This window comes from Myotis davidii, unplaced genomic scaffold (assembly GCF_000327345.1).
Source record: "Myotis davidii unplaced genomic scaffold, ASM32734v1 scaffold2608, whole genome shotgun sequence".
Classification (NCBI taxonomy): Eukaryota; Metazoa; Chordata; class Mammalia; order Chiroptera; family Vespertilionidae; genus Myotis; species Myotis davidii.
The window spans coordinates 48,106-71,315 of NW_006299036.1; the positions used below are offsets into that span (position 1 = coordinate 48,106).

General features: G+C 43.6%; 1 protein-coding gene across 1 annotated transcript; it reads left to right on the forward strand.

Moving 5' to 3' along the window:
* Window positions 1-201: 201 nt before the first annotated feature.
* LOC102757015 (zinc finger protein 30 homolog) lies at window positions 202-21,513 on the forward strand. Its single transcript, XM_015571055.1, has 4 exons — window positions 202-414; window positions 1,903-2,029; window positions 4,297-4,392; window positions 19,526-21,513. Exons 1-4 carry the CDS (start codon window positions 406-408, stop codon window positions 20,626-20,628), a joined length of 1,335 nt encoding a protein of 444 aa, XP_015426541.1. The 5' UTR covers window positions 202-405; the 3' UTR covers window positions 20,629-21,513.
* Window positions 21,514-23,210: the final 1,697 nt, after the last annotated feature.

Here is a 23,210-nt window from a genome sequence, read left to right on the forward strand (position 1 = left end):
TAGATGGTATAGTCAGGAATGGGAGGAGATAGATATGCTCAGGGCAGGTAGGACAGCCCATTCTTAGGTTCAGATCAGCCTCCCCTTAGTGGAGGACTAACTGGAAGCCCTCCTGCTAAAAGTGTCTGGATATGTGCTTCCATGCAGGAGAGTCTCTGTTCCTCACTGATCCTCATGTAATTGATTTCCCTGTGGTTTTGTGGAGAGCATATTTTGTCTAAACTATCTCTTACCTCTCATAACTTATTTGAGTTTTGGCGGGTGAAAGATTTGCATGGAGAACTATGGGTTTTTAAAATTTGGAACTCTGAGGCAATTCTTTTCCCAGCTCTGGCTTTTGTGGACTCTGATTCCCCAGTGAATTACCCATGAGGAAATCTGACCAGTTCTTGCAACTCTAAAATCATGGCTCATGTAAGTTTGTGTTTCTCTCTTTATGAAATGTAATTTTTTTCAGGTTATGTAAACATTTTCATTAATTATCTGAAACTTTCTAACAGAGCCCATTCAACAGCTTCTCCCCAGTCTCTTCCAATCTAGTGAGGGATGGAGCCCAGCAGTCCAGGCTCCTCTTGTGTGCCCCTCTCTTCTTCATCAATGTCCATGTGTGAAGTGACCAAATTATTCAGTATCTCCTGTGTGTTTGGTCTTGTCTAGAGCAGAGGTAAAGCAGAAATGAGGTTTCTAGAGGGAGATATTTGATCTGAGACTCTTAGGACTAGAGAACACTTTAGAGTAGCAATGCCCTAAAAAATTATAATGTGAGCCACATATGTGATTTTAAATTTTCTAGTAGTCACACATTGAATGCTCTATAGAATGATAGTGCCTTCTTCATGCAGTAGGCAGCATAGCATATCAGTCTCTAACAGTATAGAGTAATATGCAAGGTATTTACATAATAAACTTTTTAGTAGTCACATTTAAAAAGAGTAAAAGGAATGTGCAGTTAATTTTAATGTTTTATTTAACCCAACATAGCCAAAATAGCATCATTTCAAAGTGTAATCAACATAAAATTATTGAGGTATTTTACAATTCTTTTTTCATGTGAAAGTCATCAGTGTCTGGTATGCCTTTTATACTTACAGCACATCTAAATCTGGACTAGCCACAATTCAAGTGCTCAATAACCATATGTGTCTGAGCTAGCATACAGTGGGGCCTTGACTTAGGAGACCAAGCTCATTAAGGAGCTTGTTAAGGAGCTCGTTAACTCAAATTACTCTATCAACTCAATGCAAAAAAATCAGCTGAGAGACAGCTGGTATCTCAAAAAACTCGTTAGTCGGGACACTCGTAAGTCAAGGCCCCACTGTACTGGACATTGCAGTGTTAGAGATTTTGTGTATTTACTAAGTCTAAGATATATATAAAATGGAATATTGTATATTAAAAATATTCAATAAAGGATGTTATAATTAGGAAAAATGCTAATAATAGAACATAATGATGAAGTTAGGTCTGGAAGAAATTTGTTTATGTAAACTCTACTTTTTAAAAATAGATATTTTATGGTTCATTTGGGGAAAAGAATTCTATCAAATTTTTTCTCAAATCCATAAAGGAATAGAGGTTAGAGTAAATCACACTTATTGAGAATTTTTAGGCCCATTGTAAGCAATGTTCTTATGAACATTATTTTAATTAATTGGGAAATTCTGATAATTACCTGAACAGATAAAAAAGTAGATATCCCACAGTACAGAGGCAGTTTTGTCTATTGCATTGGTGGGAAAATTATAGCTTGTGAACCAGATTGAGCTAATTACATTTTGAAATAATTTTTTAAATGAAGGGAAAATGGGAGGAAATACAACAGAGACCACATGTGGCATGCAAACCCTAAAGTATTGGCCTCAGAAATAATTTTACAAATAATATATGAATTTGTCATTTCAGGATTTGGTGATATTCAGAGATGTGGCTGTAGACTTTTCTCAGGAAGAGTGGAAATGCCTGAACTCATATCAGAGGAATTTGTACAGAGATGTGATATTAGAGAACTATAGCAACTTGGTGTCAGTGGGTAAGTTTATCTGTATCAGATAATTTAGAACTTAACAGGACTGGATTTCAGGGCTGTCTTTTTAAAAATTGGCTGAATATCTTTGTGGTTTTGAAATAAGCACCTTTACTATTAAGCTGTTAAATAGCACTGTCAATTTCCCCATAATTTAATGATCTTTATATCTTTCTTTGCCTTTTGTGTAATTGCCTATCTTTAAAGACTGCTAATTGTAAAGTCTTAGACACAGTAAAACTGTTACTGGGAACCCCCCAGGTTGGCTCGGGCTGCCTGATGCAATGTCCAATAACAAAGGCAGGGTTAAATCATAAGGCGTTTATTAAGAAGGCCAGTCAAGCAAGAAGCCGGGAGCTTACAGGCATCCAAAACCTGTCTCACAGCAAGGAGCAGGGGGAACAGGATTATATAAGAAAAATGGATTGGGCTGAGGTTGGGAACAGAATGCAATTGCATTCAGTCCTGGCGGTCAGCAGAATTCAACTGTTGTTCTTGGTTGTCAAGCAATGAAATGATGTCTTGGCTCCTGGTGGGGTCAGCCTGATCATGCTTAACAGTTCTGCTTGCTTGCTGGTATAGTATATATTGTTCACAGCTGAATCACCTCCTCAATCACTTTGTTTGGGATCAAAGGCAGTAAGCAGGTGCATCGGCCTGAGAAATGAAACTTAGAAAAGAAAAAGAAAAAACTTAACCCTCTATTCCAATGGTTCTCAACCTTGACTGCACATTAGAATCACCTGGAAATCTTTTTAAAATCCTGATTTCTGGGCCTCATCCTCTGGAAATTCTGTTTCTTTGTTATGGGGTGGGTCCACAGCATAACAAGGTTGAGAACCACTGCTCTATTCCATAAGAAACTTAACTCTCTATTCCTATATGTATATGTATTCTAGGATTTCAAATTGATATGTTTATCTTTCACATTAATTCAGGTGCTCTATCAGATTATAAGTCCCTCCATATCAAGACCATTGTTAAAGAAATCTGGTTTCAATACTGCTGTAGCTAGTCTTATTATTATTATCTCTTACTGATTTTAGAGAGAGTAAGGAGGAGAGAAAGAGAGAGAGAGAGAGAGAGGAGAGAGAGAAACATTGATGATGTGAAAGAGAAACATTGATTGCCTCCAGTTCATACAACCTAGGTATGTGCCCAGACCTGAAATCAAACCCACCACCTTTTGGTGTATGGGATGATGCTCCAACCAACTGAGCCACACTGGCCAGGGCTGTACCTAGTCTATTAATCTGCTAACTTGCAGTGTGAGTAGGAAGACAACGGTGTCTAACTCTATATACCTATTGGAAAAGCTTATATATGATGGTGGATTGAATCAACTGTTAAAACTCAAGTGAACTTTTGCAATTTACTACAATGGATGTATCTTTAATTTATGATTAATACTTTAAAATGCATGAATTTTTCATTTACCATTGAATGAATATCCTGGCAAGAAATTAATTATTTTCTTCTTAGCAAAATAGCAAAAATAGTACCTAATAAATACATTTAATGCCTACTTGTAGGGAGCAGCTATAGGGTCAAGCCTTGGAATGACCTGTGGCAGGGCCACAAACAAGTCCCAGCTTGGAGGGCAGAGCCCTCTTAGCATAATTAAGCTTAACATTATAGCCCTCCCTAGTTCCTTCCTAGGTAGCTAATGGGTGTGGGAGGGGCAGCAAGTGCTGCCAAAACAAGGTGAAACTCACAAGAACATTGTAAACATGTTGACCACTACCCTTGTTTTAATCTGACTATAAAATAAAGCCTTGGCTTGCAGGCTGGATCTGTCTGTGTCCTCATTCAGGCATGGGAGATCCGCAGAGCCCCAGCTGTATTTTCTTTGTTTTCTTTGATGCTTCACCATGCCCCCTCAGGTTCACCCTTGGCCGTGCTGGCATGGCACACCTACTCAGTACTAGGGATTCATCAAAGTGCTTTATGTTTATTAAACCTCACAAGAATATTATGGGTCAACATTGTTATTATTCCCTTTTAACAACTGAGAACACTGAGGCCCTGGCTATTCAGGTGATAGTAGGATTTGAAACTAATGCTCTCAATCATTAACTTCCTCTTAAGAGATAGCCTGTATGGTTTAAATGAAAATAAAATGATGTTTCTACCTCTCTGTCCTTATGATCCTGAAATAACTCAAATATAAGTAATTTTTAATCCCATTATTCATTATAGTTCTGAAGCTTGATAAAGTAAATACTTTCTTTATTATGTTCCTTTATTTTTCTTTTCTTTTTTTTCCAATGCAGGATGTTCCATTTCTAAGCCAGATGTAATTACCCTATTAGAGCAAGGGAAAGAACCTTGGATGGTTGTGAGGGATGAGAAAAAAAGATGGAGTCTGGGTGAGTAAGTGCTAATCAGGCAGAGGTAAGCAATTATGGCATGGTATAGTGCTGCTGGTTGGGAAGGAAACACATCCCTGAGGTGTTGATTATGAAGAAAAGACCTGAAACCTGGGAAGAAAACTCAGATTGCAGCATGATTCACCAAAGAAATTATACCTATACTTCCATTACCACTTATTTCTTCACTCATATTTCCCTCTAATTTCAATGAGGGAAAGTTTTATTCCCAAATGACAACCATTTTACCTGTATTTTGGATCATATCCTTTTTAGTTCATCTTTTGTATTTAGCCTATTTAATTCTTCATTGTCCTTTTTTCATAGCTTTATACTAGGAAAGTCAAGCAATAAACACAAGCAAATGCCTTACCAGATATCATGAAGTGATTAAGTATTATGAACAATTAATAGAGTAAGAATTATGATGGGAGAATGGGGTAATATTGGATAGGGTAATTAGGGAAGGGGAACCAATTGGAGGAGGCTCCAACTTATCAAAGATGGGATCATTTGAGCATCTATACACATAACTGCAATGTGTTACAACAAAATATGCTTTAATATGTTTAATCCCATAAATTCTTAATGATAATAACAGCAAATTGTTCATTACTGGGAACTACTAGAGATTTAACTTATTTGGAAGATAGAAAATTTAAGAAAAAGAAGCATTTCTCTTGTCTTTCTTACTATAAGAACTGTTCTTATAGTAAAGAATGTTTTTATTAATAAAATGTTCAGTGAATAAATGAAGAATGATTGAATATTTCCATTTTGGAACCTATAATGAACTATTGGATCTAGGCATTGAACATTAATGCTGATCAGATCACAAAAATAAAGACAAACAGACATTATATTTCTTCTAATGTATGGACACAATATTACCTAGGAAATAACTTTGCCAACAAAATTGATACTATGTCTGATCAAATTTCTAAAGCCAATTATCAATTAATTGGAAGATATAATCAGCAAAATTCAGAATATGGAAAAAACTACAGAGCCAAAAACAGTTTCTTCAACAAATAAATTGTAAAAGAAATCAAAAGATAGCAGGAGAACCTATATATTAAAAAGGATGTAAACAACATATTAACCAGTTGTACTTTATGAGATTTGGATCAATTATGATTTTAGAGATAGTTGAAAGTATGATTTTTTAAAAATTGGTTTCAGAGAGGGAGAGAGATGGAGAGATAGAAACATCAGAGATGAGAGGGAATCACCAGTTGGCTGCCTCCTGCGGACCCCACACTGGGGATCAAGTCCGCAACCCGGGCCTCCTGGTTCCTAGGTCAATGCTCAACCACTGAGCCATGCTAGCTTGGCTGATTTCTGATGATATTAAGAATTGTTCATTATTTAGTTTTGGATAGTGATATTATGATTATGTTTTTAAAAATACTTTCAGAAATAAATTCTGAAAGAAGTACAAAAAATACTTTTAATATATGGAATTTGTTCTTACCATTTGCAACAGCAAGGATGGAATTGGAGAGCATTATGCTAAGTGAAATAAGCCAGTCAGAGAAAAATAAATATCACATGGTCTCACTCATTTGTAGAATATAATGAACAACATAAACTGATGAACAAAACAGATCCAGAGACAGAGAAGCATCGGACTGTCAAACCTCAGAGGGAGTGGGGCTAAGGGAGAGAGATCAACCAAAGGACTTTTATACAAGCATATAGCCTAACCAATGGACACAGACAACAAGAGGGTGAGGGCATGAGTGGAGAGGATGGGGGGGGGGGGATAGGGGAATAAGGACACATATGTAAAAACTTAATAAATAAAAAAAATAAAAAAAAATAAATAAAAAATAATGTGAACAGAATAGGCTAGGATTGGGCTTGGGTTGATGAGGCTGGGTCATAGATACATGGATGTTTATTATTCCTTTTTGTGTATGTTAATAATGCTCTTGTAATAAAGTTTTCTTTTAAAGTTATTGGAAGGCCCTGACCGGTTTGGCTCAGTGAATGGAGCGTCGGCCTGCAGACTGAGGGGTCCCGGGGTTGATTCAGGTCAAGGGCATGTACCTTGGTTGCGGGCGTATCCCCGGTGGGGGGTGTGCAGGAGGCAGCTGATAGATGTTTCTCACTCATTGATGTTTCCAACTCTCTATTTCTCTCACTTCCTCTCTGTAAAAAATCAATAAAATATATTTTTTTAAAAAGTTATTGGAAGATAAAAGAAAAGGGAAATGAAAGGTATGGCAGTAGTAAAAATAAGTATACACAACTTGGAGAACTTTGCCATAAAAGCATGCATGGGATACAGGAAATGCATTTTTTTAAGGTGTGTAATATTAGAACACATTTATAGGCTGAAGGCAATGATTTCAAAGAATGGAAAATTAAAGGAGTATAAAAAGAGGATTGTTTTGTAAGCAATGACCTTTAGTAGATGGAAAAGAGTAGGAGCCAATTTATGAAGGAAAATTATGCCTATGGTAAGGATATGCACATAAATTGGTTGGATAATGTGGTGAAGAGAAGAACTGTTTTCTTTCAATTGCTTCTAATTCCTTGGTGAAATAAGCAGCAAGATAACCAGCAGAATGTGAGGATTATTTAGTATTTTATTGTAATTCAGTACGGAATGTTTAGTATTTGATCAGTATTGATCCTCAGAAGTAGAATTCTGTGGTCATAAGGTTTTAATGTTTACAGAACTCTTGATACATTAACCCAGTGTCAATATGACTAAAAACGCTCTGTCATAAATATTTTGTATCCCATACCAAATTGTATCAGCAAACAAAAAAAAAGTTATTAAAGACATCATACCTCAGGAAACATTGATTTTATGACCAAGTAGTTTGCTTCTCATTTTCTTTTTAATTAAAGCTGATACCCTGCAAATAGAAATAACATTTCTCGGGGAGAGGAAAGATGGCAATCGGCAGGAAGGCAGGGAGGGAGAGTGTGTGAGAGAGTGAGGGAGCCATAGAGGAGTGTGTGGACGTGTATGTGTGTGTATGCGCGAGTGAAATAGGGACAGTTAGGTCCTGCAGGTCTTTCAAGGGGCTGCCAATCCGGGCAGTCTTAGACCGCAAAACCCCGCTGCCGCCGCAAACACTCCAGGGAGGACACCAGCGGCGCGGAGACCACGCCATCTTGAAGAACGGAACTGCTTGAGGCTGGGATCCTAGCCTCGCAACAACCCAGCCTGGTCTTGGTAGCAAACCGGAACCCCACAGCTGCTCTGGTAGAAGACCTGAGACTACAGCTGCAAACCCAGGGACACCAAGACTCCAGGCACCCCGGCCACAGATTTCTGTGAGTCACAAAGCCAATCCTCCTCCCCAGCCGCCCCCCCCCCCACGGGGCAGCGGCATAGGAACTGCCAGACCCCGGCTGCACAGTGGGGCTGTCTGCACACAGCAGCAGCAGCAGCAGCTCTGCCTGACTTTTAGCCTTGGTGTCGGATGCGGGAAGTTTATTTCCCACGACCAGACTCCGCGGGCAGACTGTGCTGAATTTTAGCTTGGGTGCGCATCCTTGGTGAGACTGTTTCCTGGGACCAGATCCTGTGCCCGCACAGGTCAGGGAGACAGCGCTGTTTGAGTCTGGATTTGCGTGAACTTGGGGAATCTATTTCCCACGACTAGGCTATGCACCCAAGCTGGGAGACTGCTGAGTTTGGGCCTGGGTGCGCATTGTTGAGGACACTGTTTTCTGCGACCGGGTCCTGTGCCCACTCGGGGAGACAGCGCTGAATTTGGTCCTGGGGGTGCAGACCTGGGGAGTTTGTTTCCCACAACCAGACCTTGCACCCTAGCAGAGAGGCTGCACTGAATTTGAACCTGGACATTCGAACCCGGGGAGTTTGTTGCCCTCGCCCAGGCTCTGCACCCAGGCGGGGAGAGGGTGCTGTATTTGAGCCTAGGTGCGCAACCTTGGGGAGATTGTTTTCTGAGACCAGGTTCCGAGCCTGTTATGCCCAGAGTTCGGGGTCCTCAATAACCAACCACCAGGGAGCCTTTTCTGATGCAAAAGCAAAGAGTCTTTATTCAAACCCGGGTTTGGCCCCCAGCCTCTTTCTGACTTAGCCATGAGACGAGCGAGAGCGAGCCCCAGGCGAACAAAGGTTATATAGGGCTAGTCATTTGGGTGTGCTTAGGTAAGTGACGTAGGTTACAGAGATTGGTCATTTAGGTCAGGGTTTTTTTTAGTTTTTTTTTAGCAGGGTCTTACAGTACAAAAGTTAGGAAGTGACCAACACATTCTAAAGTTTGAGCCATCCCCCACCATTTCCTGATTGGTCATCAGCCATGCAAAGGGAGTATCCTGTGGTATAACCTTATTAAGACCTTGGCTGTGTTCCTGAAGCTTCACTGGTCCACTCAAGTGGTGGTTGGGGGAGTTAGAAAAGGGAGGGGGTTTGGGCTGAGGGCCCAGCCCTACAAGACAAGATAGAGGAGCGGGAGGAGAGTCTGTTTCTGCTTTGTCCTTTCAGTCCCCCCTTGTCTTGGAACTCACAGCTCAATCATGAGACGGACTGCATTTCCATCTCGTCTTCCATCGCTAGAGGCCAGTATTGGACTTGTAAGACCATTAACTGAACCACCCTTATGCGTTCCTTGACAAATTGGACTAGTTTATTGGTGATACAAGGGCCAAAAGTTAGCAACATCAGGAGGGTTACAAGGGGTCCGACGAGGGTGGAAATAAGAGTGGTTAACCATGGGGACCAACTAAACAGGGATTCATATCAAGACTGAGACCACTCTCTAGCTTTCGCTTCTGCAATCCTTCCCTTATGAGAACCATAGACTCTTTAACCACACCTGAATGGTCCACATAAAAGCAACATTCCTCTCCCAAAGCTGCACATAAGCCCCCCTGTTGCATGAATAGCAAGTCTAGTCCTCTTCTGTTCTGGAGCACTACTTCAGACAAGGAAGTGAGAGATTCCTGTAATGGGTAATAGATTTTTCAATTCTTTCTATGTCTAAGTCAATGGCTGCTCTTAGGGCTCCATAGTTCTTGTCTTGTATGACAAGCGAGCATATTCCAGTCCCTGCTCCCGCTAGTCCTAATCGCAAGAGGGCTGCCATAGTTAGGGCAGTGACAGGCTCCCTTCTACTTCGGGGATTAGCGGCATCGAATTTATCAAGTACTTCTTTCTCTGGGTGGTACATCAACTTGGGAATTAACTGCATGCATATGCAAAAGCTCTCCTAGGAATTAAGGACCAGGGAGTGGACACAAGGAGCGAGGCCACTGGAACAGGCCCACCATGCATTCTCAGGAGGCAAAAGATATGCTGTCTTGTCAGGGGTAGCTAGAGTTTCATTGCAGAGATGCAACCGCTCAGAGGGTATGTTGCCTATGCAAGCCCCCTGCCCCATTACTGCCTGAAGGGTTAGTCTTGCAGCAGCTTGCTGCCACCTGCAGGAGCTGACAGTCATGGCTGTTGTATAATTGCCCTTAACCGTGACACCCTCATAATACAGTGGTTAGACATCTAGGCAGAGCCAGCAAGATTTGGTTAGGTCGGGCCTGGAGGCGTTTAAAACATAATAGGCTCCTATGACCATGCTCAAAAGAGGGTCTGCTTCAGACAGTGAGGCATGACCCGGGGCCAGGTTCCCCGTGGTAGGCATAGGTGGGGTAAAGGGCTGTGATGCAGGGGCCCAAGTTCCTCCGGTTGTGGACACTTGGGGTGTAGTAGGCCGAGGCTGAGGAGCCAGTACCTTGTTGGGCCCCACTCCCACAGGGGAATTATAGTGAAGGGGGGTGTTTTGGACTCAGAGAGTAAACAACATTCCAGGGTCTGCAGAATGCAAGTTCCCCCTACAAGTATAAATTCGGAATCCCCAAGTCTTTCCAGTGTCCCATCCAGTAGTCACTCTTCCCTCTTTTGTGAAGGAGATGCTCACGGGGTTGCAGTGGCTATGGCCATGCGGGAGCAAGGTGGAGAAGGCGGCCATCCGACGGTGATTAGGTCACCCTTCTTCGGGACCTCCCACCAAATGTGTCCGGTTGACATGCATGACCAGGAAGCACAGAAATAGTCTCCAGTGCCTCCACAGGGGTTATTTTCCCAATTCCAAGCTCCCGAATGCCTGGGGCAGACATAAAAATAGAGGGTTCTTAATGGTTTTGAGTCATCATCCCCTTGGGGTATTGCAGTAGACAGGCAGATCTGGGTCCCCCAGAGTCCGTTGTTCATTGGGAAGAGGTTTGGAAGTCTACTCGCAGCTCAGGGAAGCAGGTATTTTTGGCGTGGATCCGAGAAGTCTGATTAAGAAATACCCCTGAGTTAGTGTCTATAATTTGCCAAGTAACATTATAGGGAGTGTGTGGGCTCCCAGTGGCAGGAGTGATCGCGAGCAAGGTTACCAGCATCAGGCAGGTCGAGCGTGCTGTAGCTTGAGCTTTAGCGGGTTGCGTTGGTCTTGGTCGATGCTCCATTGTGGGACGAAGTCCTTCTGGATAGCAGAGGGGTCAGCTGGGCGAGTGTGGGTGTGATGAATCCAGGTCGTGATGCCGTCTACCTTGAGAGCGGTGGGTGTAGTCAGCACGACGTAGGGGCCCTTCCACTGTGGCTCGAGGGTCTGCCTGTGGTACCTCTTGACGTACACCCAGTCTCCCGGCTTGTACTGATGAGGCTTCGGGGTTGGGCCAGCCTAGTCTCTTAGAGTTCTATTCATTCTCTCTACCTGCCCTGAACTCTGGGGCCTATAAGCACAATGTAATTTCCAATCTGCCCCTATGACCTTGGCTATTGCCTGTGTTACCTGTGAAATAAAAGCTGGTCCGTTGTCGGATCCTATCATAGCAGGAAAACCGTACCTGGGTAAGATGTCCTCCAGTAGCTTCTTGGCCACAGTCTGGGCTTTCATGCTTGGTTGGGTACGCCTCTACCCAGCCAGAGAAGGTGTCTATGAACACTAAAAGATATTTATAACCATACTTCCCTGGTTTGACTTCAGTGAAGTCGACCTCCCATTGTGATCCCGGTTTGGTGCCTGTGAGCCTGGTTCCTTGTTCGCCTGACCCAGCTCTCGTGTTTGTGAGTTGGCAGGTCTTGCAGGAGGTCACAATTCGATTTATTTTGGAGTCCTGTTGGTGAATCTTGATTCTAGCATGCTGGACTAAGTCTTTTAATTTCCGGGCTCCCAAGTGGGTGGACCGGTGCATGCGTTCTAACACTGCGACCCCCAAGCCAGTCTGGTAGTATGAGTTCTTTGTCTGAAGTTTACCACCATCCCTTCACCTCCTGGGCAAGGGGAAGCTTCCTGATCCACTGCAACTCTTCCTGAGAGTATCCGGGTTGGTCTGGTAGAACTGGGTCCCCTGGGTCTGGTAATTGTAAAGCCATGGTGGGGACTGCCTGATCAGCCTTTTGGTTACCTCTTGCCACTGGGTCATCTGTCTTCTGGTGCCCTTGGCAGTGGATAATGGCTAGCTTTGCGGGAAGCCATAAGGCCGCAAGCAGGTCGAGAATTTCCTGTTTGTCCTTCCTTTACTGTCCATCCCTCTGCTGTTAATAGCCCTCTTTCCTGGTAAATTGCCCCGTGGACATGAGCTGTAGCAAATGCGTAACGGCTGTCTGTGTAAATGTTAAGCCGGTTCCCAGCCCCCAGTGTCAGTGCCTTGGTGAGAGCGATGAGTTCTGCTTGCTGGACTGACTTCCCAGGGGGCAGTGCCTCTGCCCACACAGTGTCCGTGTCGGTGACCACTGCTGCACCCACGTACCTGCACCCATCCCGCACGAAGCTGCTTCCATCCGTGAACCAGGTGGCCTCTGCGTCAGGGATGGGCCGATCGGTCAAGTCCTTCGGAAGTCCGTGCACCTGCTCCAGGATCCCCACACAGTCATGTAGTGGGGCATCTAGGTCGGGGTCAGACAGCAGGGTAGCGGGGTTGAGGGCCGCGCTGGGATGGAACCGTACTCTAGGAGGGATGAGCAGCAAGCTTTGATAGTGGGTCATGCGTGCATTGCTCATCCATCTGTCAGGAGGCTGCTTTAGGACCCACTCAATGGCATGCGGGGTCGTAATCCAGATTTCCTATCCCAGGGTCAATTTGTCAGCATCCTTGACTAAAAGCGCAGTTGCCGCAATGATTCTTAGGCATGGCGGCCAGCCGGTGGCTATGGGATCCAGCTTTTTAGGCAAATATGCTACCGGGTGGCTCCAGGGGCCTAAAACCTGAGTTAAAACCCATTTTGCTATTCCTTTGGGCTTGTCTACAAAGAGGGGAAAGGGTTTCGTAATGTCTGGCAGGCCCAGGGCTGGAGCAGCCAGAAGGGCTTCCTTTATCTGATTAAAGGCAATTTCCTCTGTCTCAGTCCATTCAAAGGCTTTCCCCTCCTTGGTAGCTTCATATAGGGGCCTGGCGATCTCAGCAAAACTTGGTATCCAGAGGCGGCAATAGCCAGCTGATCCTAGGAATTCCCTTACGTCCCTCCGGGAGGTAGGAGTAGGGATTTTCAGGACTGTCTCTTTCCTAGCGTCTGACAACCGCCGCTGTCCACCCTCCAGTATATATTCCAGGTAACTCACCCTCTCTCGGCATATCTGAACTTTCTTCGCAGATGCCTGGTACCCTAAGGTCCCTAGGGTGGCCAACAGGTCTTTGGTCCCCTGCTCACAGTCTTCGCGGTATCGGCAGCAATCATTGTGTCATCTACGTACTGAAGGAGGGTGAGCCTGGGGTGCTCTCTCCTGTACTCACCAAGGTCTTCATGTAGCGCCTCGTCGAAGATGGTAGGCGAGTTCTTGAACCCTTGGGGCAATCGCGTCCAGGTTAGTTGTCCACTGTAGCCTTCCTCTGGGTCGTGCCATTCGAAGGCAAAAAGGGGTTGGCTTTGAGGCACTAGCGGCAGGTGTAGTCAGCACGGTGGGTGTAGTCAGCACGACGTAGGGGCCCTTCCACTGTGGCTCGAGGGTCTGCCTGTGGTGCCTCTTGACGTACACCCAGTCTCCCGGCTTGTACTGATGAGGCTTCGGGGTTGGGCCAGCCTCGTAGACAGCGCGGAGGCACGGCCAAATGTCCTTGCGTGCCTTCTGCAGTCCTCTTAAGAGAAAAGATATCTCCTGATTTTCAAACTCAGCAAGAAGTTCAGCTTTGAGGTTAGGGATAATGGGGGGGGGGCGCCCTACCAAACATGATCTTGTAAGGGGTGAGACCCAGGGTGTAAGGAGAGTTCCTCAAATACAGTGTACCAGACTCTAGAGGGTACCAAAGAGCTTAGGAGAGTGTACGGGTTAGGAACGGTTGGGTGTATATCCATGACTCTTTTATTTACTTCTCGGAGGTCCTGGACTGGTCGATAGTCATTCGTGTGGGGCTTTCTGACTGGCAGGAGGGAGGTGTTCCCGGCAGATCAGCATGGAACCAGTACCCCTAGGCTTCGCAGTCTCCAGATGTGAGGCTGGATTCCCTTCCGGGCCTCCTGGGACATAGGGTACTGTTTGACTTTTATCGGGCCTTCTCCTGGTTTTAGCTCTACCAGGGTTGGGGCCCTGTGAGTGGCCAGTCCTACTCCCCCGGTCTCTGCTCAAGCTGTGGGGAATTCTTGTAGCCATCTGTCCAACCCACCCCTGCTCTAGAGGGTGCCAGAGAGCTTAGGAGAGTGTATGGGTTAGAAACGGTTGGGTGTATATCTAGGACTCTTATTTACTTCCCAGAGGTCCTGGACTGGTCGATAGTCATTCGTGTGGGGCTTTCTGACTGGCAGGAGGTGGGTGTTCCAGGCAGATTGGCACGGACCCAGTACCCCTAGGCTTCACAGTCTCCGGATGTGAGGCTGGATTCCCTTCCGAGCCTCCTGGGATATAGGGTACTGTTTGACTTTTATGGGGCCTTCTCCTGGTTTTAGCTCTACTAGGGTTGGGGCCCTGTGAGTGGCCAGTCCTACTCCCCCGGTCTCTGCTCAAGCTGTGGGGAATTCTTGTAGCCATCTGTCCATATTGTTCTCTACTGGAGGCGCCCCCTTGTGGAGGCAATATTCATCCTCCAGTCTCAGAGTCAGAACCTGGATGGGGTGGCCTTTACCATTGGTGATCTAGGGCCCCCCTTGTCTGAAAGTTATTTGGGCTCCTATCTTGGTTAGCAAGTCCCGTCCTAATAGGGGGTAGGGGCATTCCGTATTACCATAAAGGAATGGGATGCCCGGCCCATTCCTAGATCTACTGTTCTTCGGGTAGTCCATGAATACTGGCTCATGCCGGTTGCCCCTTGCACCCAGGACTTTTTGTTGGCTAGTTTCCCTTGAGGTGTGCGTAAGACCGAATGTTGTGCTCCAGTGTCGACAAGGAAGTCAACAGGGGTCCCCTCCACTCTAAGAGTTACCCTGGGCTTGGGGAAGGGGTCTGAACCCCGACTCCCCTAATCACTCAGTCCTTCCAGCTCCAAGACTTCCACCCGGTCCATCTTGTTTCCCTTTTTACCGGCCTCCTTTGTGCATTCTCGGACCCAGTGTCCTATCTCTTTGCAGTAAGCACACTGGTTCTGTTGCAGCTTCTTTTTCCCGCCCCGGGTGACCCCCTTACCTCCTTCTTGGTCATCGGCAAGCTGGCAAAGGCGGCGGGTCTGGTCCTCAGGGGACTCCGTGGTGGTGGCTAGCAGAATCTTGGCCAGGTTTTGGGTCTGCTTGTCACTGGCAGCTACCATGGCTCGGGCTTGCCTATCCTCAGGGGACTCCCGGTTGTTATACACTTTCTCGGCCACTTCCAGCAAGTCCCCAAAACTCTTTTCTCATAATCTGTCTATTCTCTGCAGTTTCTTTCTAATGTCTGCGGCTGACTGGTTTCTAAAACTCATGATTACAGCCGCCTTATTCTCAGGAGCTTCTGGATCCATGGGGGTATACGTGCGGTATGCCTCCCTGATCCATTCTAGAAAGGCAGCTGGAGACTCATCCCTTTCCTGCTGTACATTCCCTACCTTGGTCAAATTAGTAGGCTTCCTAGCAGCCATGCGGAGACCCCCCATTAGAGTCTGGCCGTAGACTCAGAGCCTCTCCTTACCTTCTGCCGTGTTGAAGTCCCAGTCATGCCTAGTTAAGGGGAAAGAGAAATCTATCTGGGCCTGGTTGGTGGTTGGGTTCCTGTCTAAGCCGGGAACCACCTTCCGGGCATCATTGAAGATTCTCTCTCTCTCCTCCATGGTGAACAGGACTTGTAAAAGCTGCTGACAGTCATCCCATGTGGGCTGATGGGTGAAAAGAACAGAATCTAACAAGTCAATAAGTCCCTCCAGAGAACTTAGGGTTCTCGGAGAACTTAGGGTTCTGTGCCTTCCAGTTGTAGAGGTCACTAGTGGCAATGGGGTTGATTGCCGTCCGCATCTGGGGGTCCAGCGGCCCGTAAGGGCAGGGTCATGATCGTGGAATCGGGTGCAGCTCCTGCTGAGCTCTCTGCTGGGTGAGAGGCGGGCCTCCTACTGGAGCTGCGGCTGCTCCTGGAACTCTGCCCCTGGCCACTCCCGGAACTCCACCCCAGGCCGCTCCCGGAACTGCATCAGCTTCCCGCTGCAGGGCAGGACCAAATCTCTCCAGCATCCTGGGGAGCTGATACGGGGGAGGAAAAATTAACTCTTCTCCCGTTCCCTCCTGCAAAACCGGGTAGAGGGGAGCTGGAGCTGATTTATGGCAGGTTGGCTTTCTTCTCCTCCTTCTTCTTCTCCACTTCCTGCAAGGCAAGATTGGATTCCGGCTCCAGAGGGTGTGGAGCCAGGAAAGGCTTGAGCCAGGAGGGAGGGTCCTCCACGAGGTCCTGCCAAGTAATAATGTAAGGGAGCTGATCGGGATGACCCCCCTTGGCCAAGAAACGATCTCTCCGACCTGGTGAATGGTGGGGAGGTCGAAAGTCCCCTCCAGTGGCCACCCGGCATTGAGAGCCGGCCACTTGCTGGAACAGAAAGCCTGCCATTGACCCTTCTTCACTTCTACACTGAGGTTGTTAGCCCTTCCTTTAACCTCTTTAAAATGATCAACCATAATGCTTAAAGTAGTAGTTTGAGTCTGTCCCATAACATCCGTCCAGTGAGTCCACAAAATTAGACAAAAGAACACAGAAAACAAACAAACAAAGACACCCAAGAACATCCTTCTGACCCCGTGGAAGAGAAACTGAAAACTGGACTATGGCGGTGTGCCAACCAGCGGGAGTAACCTGCCTCGTCCCAGAGGTTTGAGGGGAACCCACTCCTCTCGTGAGGGGTTTTCACACCCCTCCAGATGGAGGATCAGGGCATCCCCCGACTCCTCCCGCCCGAGGTACTCCAGTGCATCCACCTAGACCGTTTCAGGCACCACAGATTTCAGAAGTGAGCTCGCACAGAACAGGACGACACACAGACACTTACCGAGGTCAGTCAGACTCCCCGGATCGGGGTCCCTTTTGGGTTTTGGGGATCTTGGACGAGGCCCCAAATGTTATGCCCAGAGTTCGGGGTCCCCAATAACCAACCACCAGGGAGCCTTTTCTGATGCAAAAGCAAAGAGTCTTTATTCAAACCCGGGTTTGGCTCCCAGCCTCTTTCTGACTTAGCCACGAGACGAGCAAGAGCGAGCCCCAGGCGAACAAAGGTTATATAGGGCTTGTCATTTGGGTGTGCTTAGGTAAGTGACGTACGTTACAGAGATTGGTCATTTAGGTCAGGGTTTTTTTTTAGCAGGAGTCTGTTTCTGCTTTGTCCTTTCACACCCACGTGGGGAGACAGTGCTGAATTTGAGCCTGGGGCACGAACCCGGTGAGTTTGCTTCCCATGACCAGACCCGGCACCCAAACAAGGAGATTGCGCTGAGTTTGAACCTGAATGTGTGAACTTGGGGAGTTTGTTCCCCACGACCAGACCCCATACCCACACGGGGGCAGCACTGAATTTTAACCTGGGTGCTTGGACACAGGGAGTTTGCTTCCTACAGTGCACACCCACATGACCAGACCCCACACCCACACTGAGCAGCAGTGCCACCTGACTTTGATTCAGGGCAAGCACACATAGAAGGCTGTTTTCCACAGGGCAGGAGTGGGTCTCTTGCCAACACAGTGCAACTGTGCAACCCGATCTCCCAAGCAGATTGGGGACCCTGAATCTCCACGCAAGAGGCAGCAATGAGCACCAGGGACTAGACCAGGGGTGGGCAAACTTTTTGACTCAAGGGTCACAATGGGTTCTTAAACTGGACCGGAGGGCTGGAACAAAAGCATGGATTCTCAATTCAATCACACTAAGAGCTAGAGAGTCCTATTCTTGGCTCATGAGTACTGAGCGACCCTGATTCTTGGTGCAAGATAGCACCAAGCAACATAGACTCTGATACTCGATTCTCGGCGCAGACACAGGGAGCCTCTGACTCCTGACATGCACTAGGAGACTTTGATTTTTGGCATACCCCAGCAGGTTCTCTGTTTCAATGTGGTGCCAGCAGGGTCCCTGATTCTAGGTGCACACACGAGGCCACACTAAGCGTCTGAGACTCTGACCCGGGGTGAGCATGGCTCCCACCAACCCACAGCAGCCACATTTCTTGGTGTCAGAGCTCTTCAGTGACACTTGGGGGGCACAAAACTCCCACTGCGCATGGCCCAGGCCCCTGCAACTTGACATTTGAACATTCTGGTGATAGTCAGAATGGGGAGACAACAAAACAATCCCTAGAGGAAAGAAAATGAGGAGTCGCCAAGAAAGGAAATTAGTGAAATTGAAGCATGCAACATGACACGGCATTAGGAAGGTTGAGAACCACTGTCCTAACTCCTAATCATTCCTTCCCACCAAAGTTAACCACTATCCTGACTTATAACAACTTCATAGATTAGTTTTACTATTTCCTGTCTTTATGAAAATGCAGTCATACAGTATATATTTTTTTTATGCCTGGCTGTGTTTACTCACTATTATGTTTGTAAAATTGAATTATGTTGTCTGCACTTGTAGATTATTTTCATTGCTAGACAGTATTTTGTTGTATCAATATGACATAATTACTTAGCAATTCTTCTGTTGATGAACACTTCTTTCCAGTTTGGGCAAATTAAAGATAATGTTTCTGTATTATGCATTTTTAAAAATACCTTTTTTTAAAAAGTATTGAACTCTTATTGCAAAAATTTTGAGAAAATGTGTAATAGTTTTGCGTAGTTATAGAAATTCAAATGAAGATAAGTAGAACCTCTCATTACCTTGGTTGTGAAAGCAGGAGAAAGTTTATTCATGACTATGCAAAATAGAAAATGATCTGCAGAGGAGATATCTGAAAGTGAAAGTAGAGAGGTAGTTGGAAGGGTAATCACATATAAAGAAATCAACATTTTCCATTTATATATTTGATTGAGATAGCTTAGATGTGCTTTTGTTTCCCATCACTATAGGAAACAATGAAAAATAATATTTAATCAGTGTAGTAAACTACAAGATTGAAGGCAAGGCAACATGGCAATACTTTTAGCTAATAATGGGAATTGACTAGACCAGTGGTTCTGTTTCTTTGTTGTGGGGTGGGGCCACAACATTAGTAACAAGTAAACAGAATTTCCAAAGGATGAGGCCCAGAAATCAGGATTTTACAAAGTTTCCCAGGTGATTTTAATGTACAGGGAAGGTTGGGAACCACTGGACTAGACAATTACTATGTCCTTTGGATTTGTTAGTCAATGATAATCAAAAGATTGTTTCTGCCCTTGGGAAGGTTTAAGGTATCTACATCAGCATTTGGGGGAATTTTAATGGTCAGCAAATATGTCTGGGAAATGGAAAGATCATGACATAGGACTTAGGGAGCAAGGGGACAGTCAGTGTTTTGAAATATCTTATGGTAAACAGGCCATGTTATTCATGGTAAGATGTTTATAATTTTAATATATATAATGAAAATGTTTCCAATCCAGTTTGAAAAAGTAATAATTAAAAATTTCAAGTGGACATTCTCAAACTTTGATTTGCATCCAAATATTCTGATCTTACCATTCTTTTTTATTCCCCCTAACTTTCTTCAAATTACATATTTTAGAGTTTTCTAGCCCATTTACTTCAACAGCTTTCTTTTCTATTTTTTTCTTTTCATCTTTTCCCTATTTTAAAGTTTTTCTTAGCTTATTTATTATATTTTTTAGAATAAGGAAATAGCATGCATTTATATTCTTTTTTTTTTCAGATTTGGAATCCAAAAAGTTATCTCAAAAGGACATTTACGAAATGAATTTATCTCAGTGGGAGATAATGGAAAACATTAGAAGTTGTAGCCTGGAAGACTGCCTTTTCAGAAAAAAATGTGAATATAAAAAGTTTGAGAGACAAAAAGGTCCTCAAATGGGATATTTCAGGCAAGTGAAAAAAAACACCTCTGAAAAAAGGCCTACTTACAGAAAACTCAAATCTCTTACTTCATATCAGAGAATTCATAATAGAGAGAAAACCTATGAATGTGGGGAATGTGGAAAGGCATTTAGAGTACGCCAACAACTTACTTTCCATGAGAGAATTCACACTGGTGAGAAACCCTATGAATGTAAGGAATGTGGAAAGGCCTTTAGACTTCCTTCATCACTTATTCAACATCAGAGAATTCATACTGGTGAGAAGCCCTATGAATGTAAGGAATGTGGAAAGGCCTTTAGAGTTCCTTCATCACTTATTCAACATCAGAGAATTCATACTGGTGAGAAGCCCTATGAATGTAAGGAATGTGGAAAGGCCTTTAGACTTCCTTCATCACTTATTCAACATCAGAGAATTCATACTGGTGAGAAGCCCTATGAATGTAAGGAATGTGGAAAGGCCTTTAGACTTCCTTCATCACTTATTCAACATCAGAGAATTCATACTGGTGAGAAGCCCTATGAATGTAAGGAATGTGGAAAGGCCTTTAGACTTCCTTCATCACTTATTCAACATCAGAGAATTCATACTGGTGAGAAGCCCTATGAATGTAAGGAATGTGGAAAGGCCTTTAGACTTCCTTCATCACTTATTCAACATCAGAGAATTCATACTGGTGAGAAGCCCTATGAATGTAAGGAATGTGAGAAGACATTTAGACTGCTCTCACAACTTACTCAACATCAGAGTATTCATACCGGTGAGAAACCCTACGACTGTAAGGAATGTGGAAAGACCTTTAGACTTCATTCATCACTTATTCAACATCAGAGAATTCATTCTGGAGAGAAACCATACAATTGTAAGGAATGTAAGAAGGCATTTAGACAACACTCACACCTTACTTACCATCAGCGAATTCATAATGTAACTAAATAGTTGTAAGAAAGCTTTCCATTGTGAATTTTGTGTTAAGGAGCATTGGAAACGTTTTTAAATGTAGAGATCTCTTTTACTTCATGCTCACAACTAACTTAAGAGGTTTTATTTTAAAGGAAGAATGTGTTCATGAACATGAAGAAGACATTCATCACCATTTAAATCATGTTAAACTTGAGGAAATTGATTCTAGAATGAAATTCTCTTAAAGGAGTGAATGTGGAAAAGAAATTGATAAAGTAATGTTTTTTAGTAGAGTATTTTGCAACACATGAAGTTAATGGGACTAGACAGGATTCTAAGTAGAGGTTAAAAACATTAGATGAAAGATTGATAGGAACTTGATTGTGACTAGGTCAGCTTGACAACATGTGAACTCACTGATCAATTTTAACCTCATCAAAAATAAGACAAAATATATTCCTCTTAATGAGGTAAAATAAGACATCTTGCCAAAAAATATTGAACCTGAATCTAATTAATTATTAAGATCTAACTCCCAATTCAGAGAAAATTCAGGGAATAGAACAAATTTTAAAAGCAATTAAATATAAAATATGGATAATTCTTCAAGAGAGATTTACCTGGTTTCTCAACCAATAAAATGGCACTGAAAAAGGGGAAGTGAAACTCATAGATACTAAGTCTTCAGAGGTGTATGAATCAAATGTAAATAACGTTAAGAAATTTTGTTATTAAGTGATTATAAAATGTTTATGTAAAAATGTCTGAAGTGGATACAAGCAAGATGATATGATGTCTGTAATTTTCTTTAAAATACTCATGAGAAAGAAGGTGGATAACAAGTTTGTCAAAATGGCAGTAAGTCCTGGTTGGGTAGCTCAGATTGTTAGAGTATTGTCCCAATATGCCAAAGTTGCAGATTCGTTCTCCAGTTAGGGCACATACAAGAAGCAACCAATGAATGCATAAATACATGGAACAACAAATCAATGTTTCTCTCTCTCTCTCCCTCCTGCTCCCTTCTCTCTCTCTGAAATCTATAAATATAAAATTTGTAAAAGGCAGTTAGATACTTGGATACATGGCTATAGTATATTTTTTTTGTTATTTTCTCTACTTCTATGTCTAACATTTTCTATAATGTTCCTTTAAAGGTAAAATTATGCAATATTATAATCAGTGTGAAGTTAGTAATTTTTAAGTGAATTATTTTTTAAAATGCCTATATATCAGAACTTGTGGTTGTTTCCAAAGCTCTAAACACTGGGGTTAAACATGCTCTAATGTATTGGGGAAATTAAGAATGAGGGTCCAGATTTTAGTTAGTTAACCTATTGCTATATATATAAGTACTATAGTGCCTGTCCCATAGTACTTAATATGTTTAAAAAATGAGTAAAAGCAGTTACCACTAAATGTGGAGATTAGTGAAATAGATCTGCATTGTATAATAAGGTAGTTGCTAGCACTCTGACTGGGTGGCTCAGTTGGTTGAAGCGTCTTCTCATATTCCAAAAGATTCCAGGTTCTATTCCCAGTTAGGCAGATACCTAGGTTGTGGGTTTGATCTCTGATTGGGTGCATACAGTAAGCAACCAATGGGTGTTTCTAAGATCAATGTTTTTCTCTCCCTCTCTTTCGTCCCTCATTCCTCTCTTTCTAAAAATCAATAAAAATATACCCGAAAAAAACGATAGTTGCTATCATCATGTTGACCACTAGAATTTAAACTATTAAAAACTTGAAATGTGGCTATTTCAAATTAAAATAGTGTTAAGTGTAAAATACACATGGGTTTTGAAGACTTAGTTTTAAAAAAAGAATGTAATATATCCATTTCTCACAGCATTTCTTTGCTGTGTTTGGAAGCAATGATCTTCAGTGGATTGCGTCATTGTATAATACAGAATCCAGTTTAAGTGTTTTTCTGCTTTCAAGTAGCATGTTCACATATTGAGATCTTTTTGGTTCTACCCTGAGTCATTCTGGATTATTTTTTGTCCATGAAAGATGGCCTGTGGTTGCAGCTCAGTAGTTTTTTTCAGACTTTTTTTTAGCCAACGGTGCTTTCTCGTTTTGTATTGTTTCTATCTTGTTCAAGTTTGTAGTGCTTGAAGTAGTACAATTCTCTTAAAAACTCTTTTCTCTGAGTTTTGTTAGTGTTTATTCAGTTAGACAAAAGATGAATAGTATCTTCTCTGTATTGGGTTCAGTATGATGCTGCTATGAAAAATATGTGACATTATTAGAAGCCCTGCTGTTTCACAGAAAGGATGAAAGATAGCTTCATGTTTATCCTGAGACTGCATTTTCTTTTTTTTAAAATTGTTTTATTGCTTAAAGTATTACAAAGAGTATTACATATGTCTCTTTTTTCCCCAGCCCTTGACAATCCCCTGGCCTCCCCTACCCCCCAGTGTCTTATGTCCACTGGTTATGCTTATATGCATGCATACAGGTCCGTCGGTTGATCTCTTCCCCACTCTCTCCTGCACCCCCCCCTCCGCAACCCTCCCTGGCCTTCCCACTGCAGTTTGACAATCTGTTTGAGGCAGCTCTTATTAAATGTTATGTTTGGTGGATGTCACTTGGATTGGGTATCTTGCATGTGCTATTCA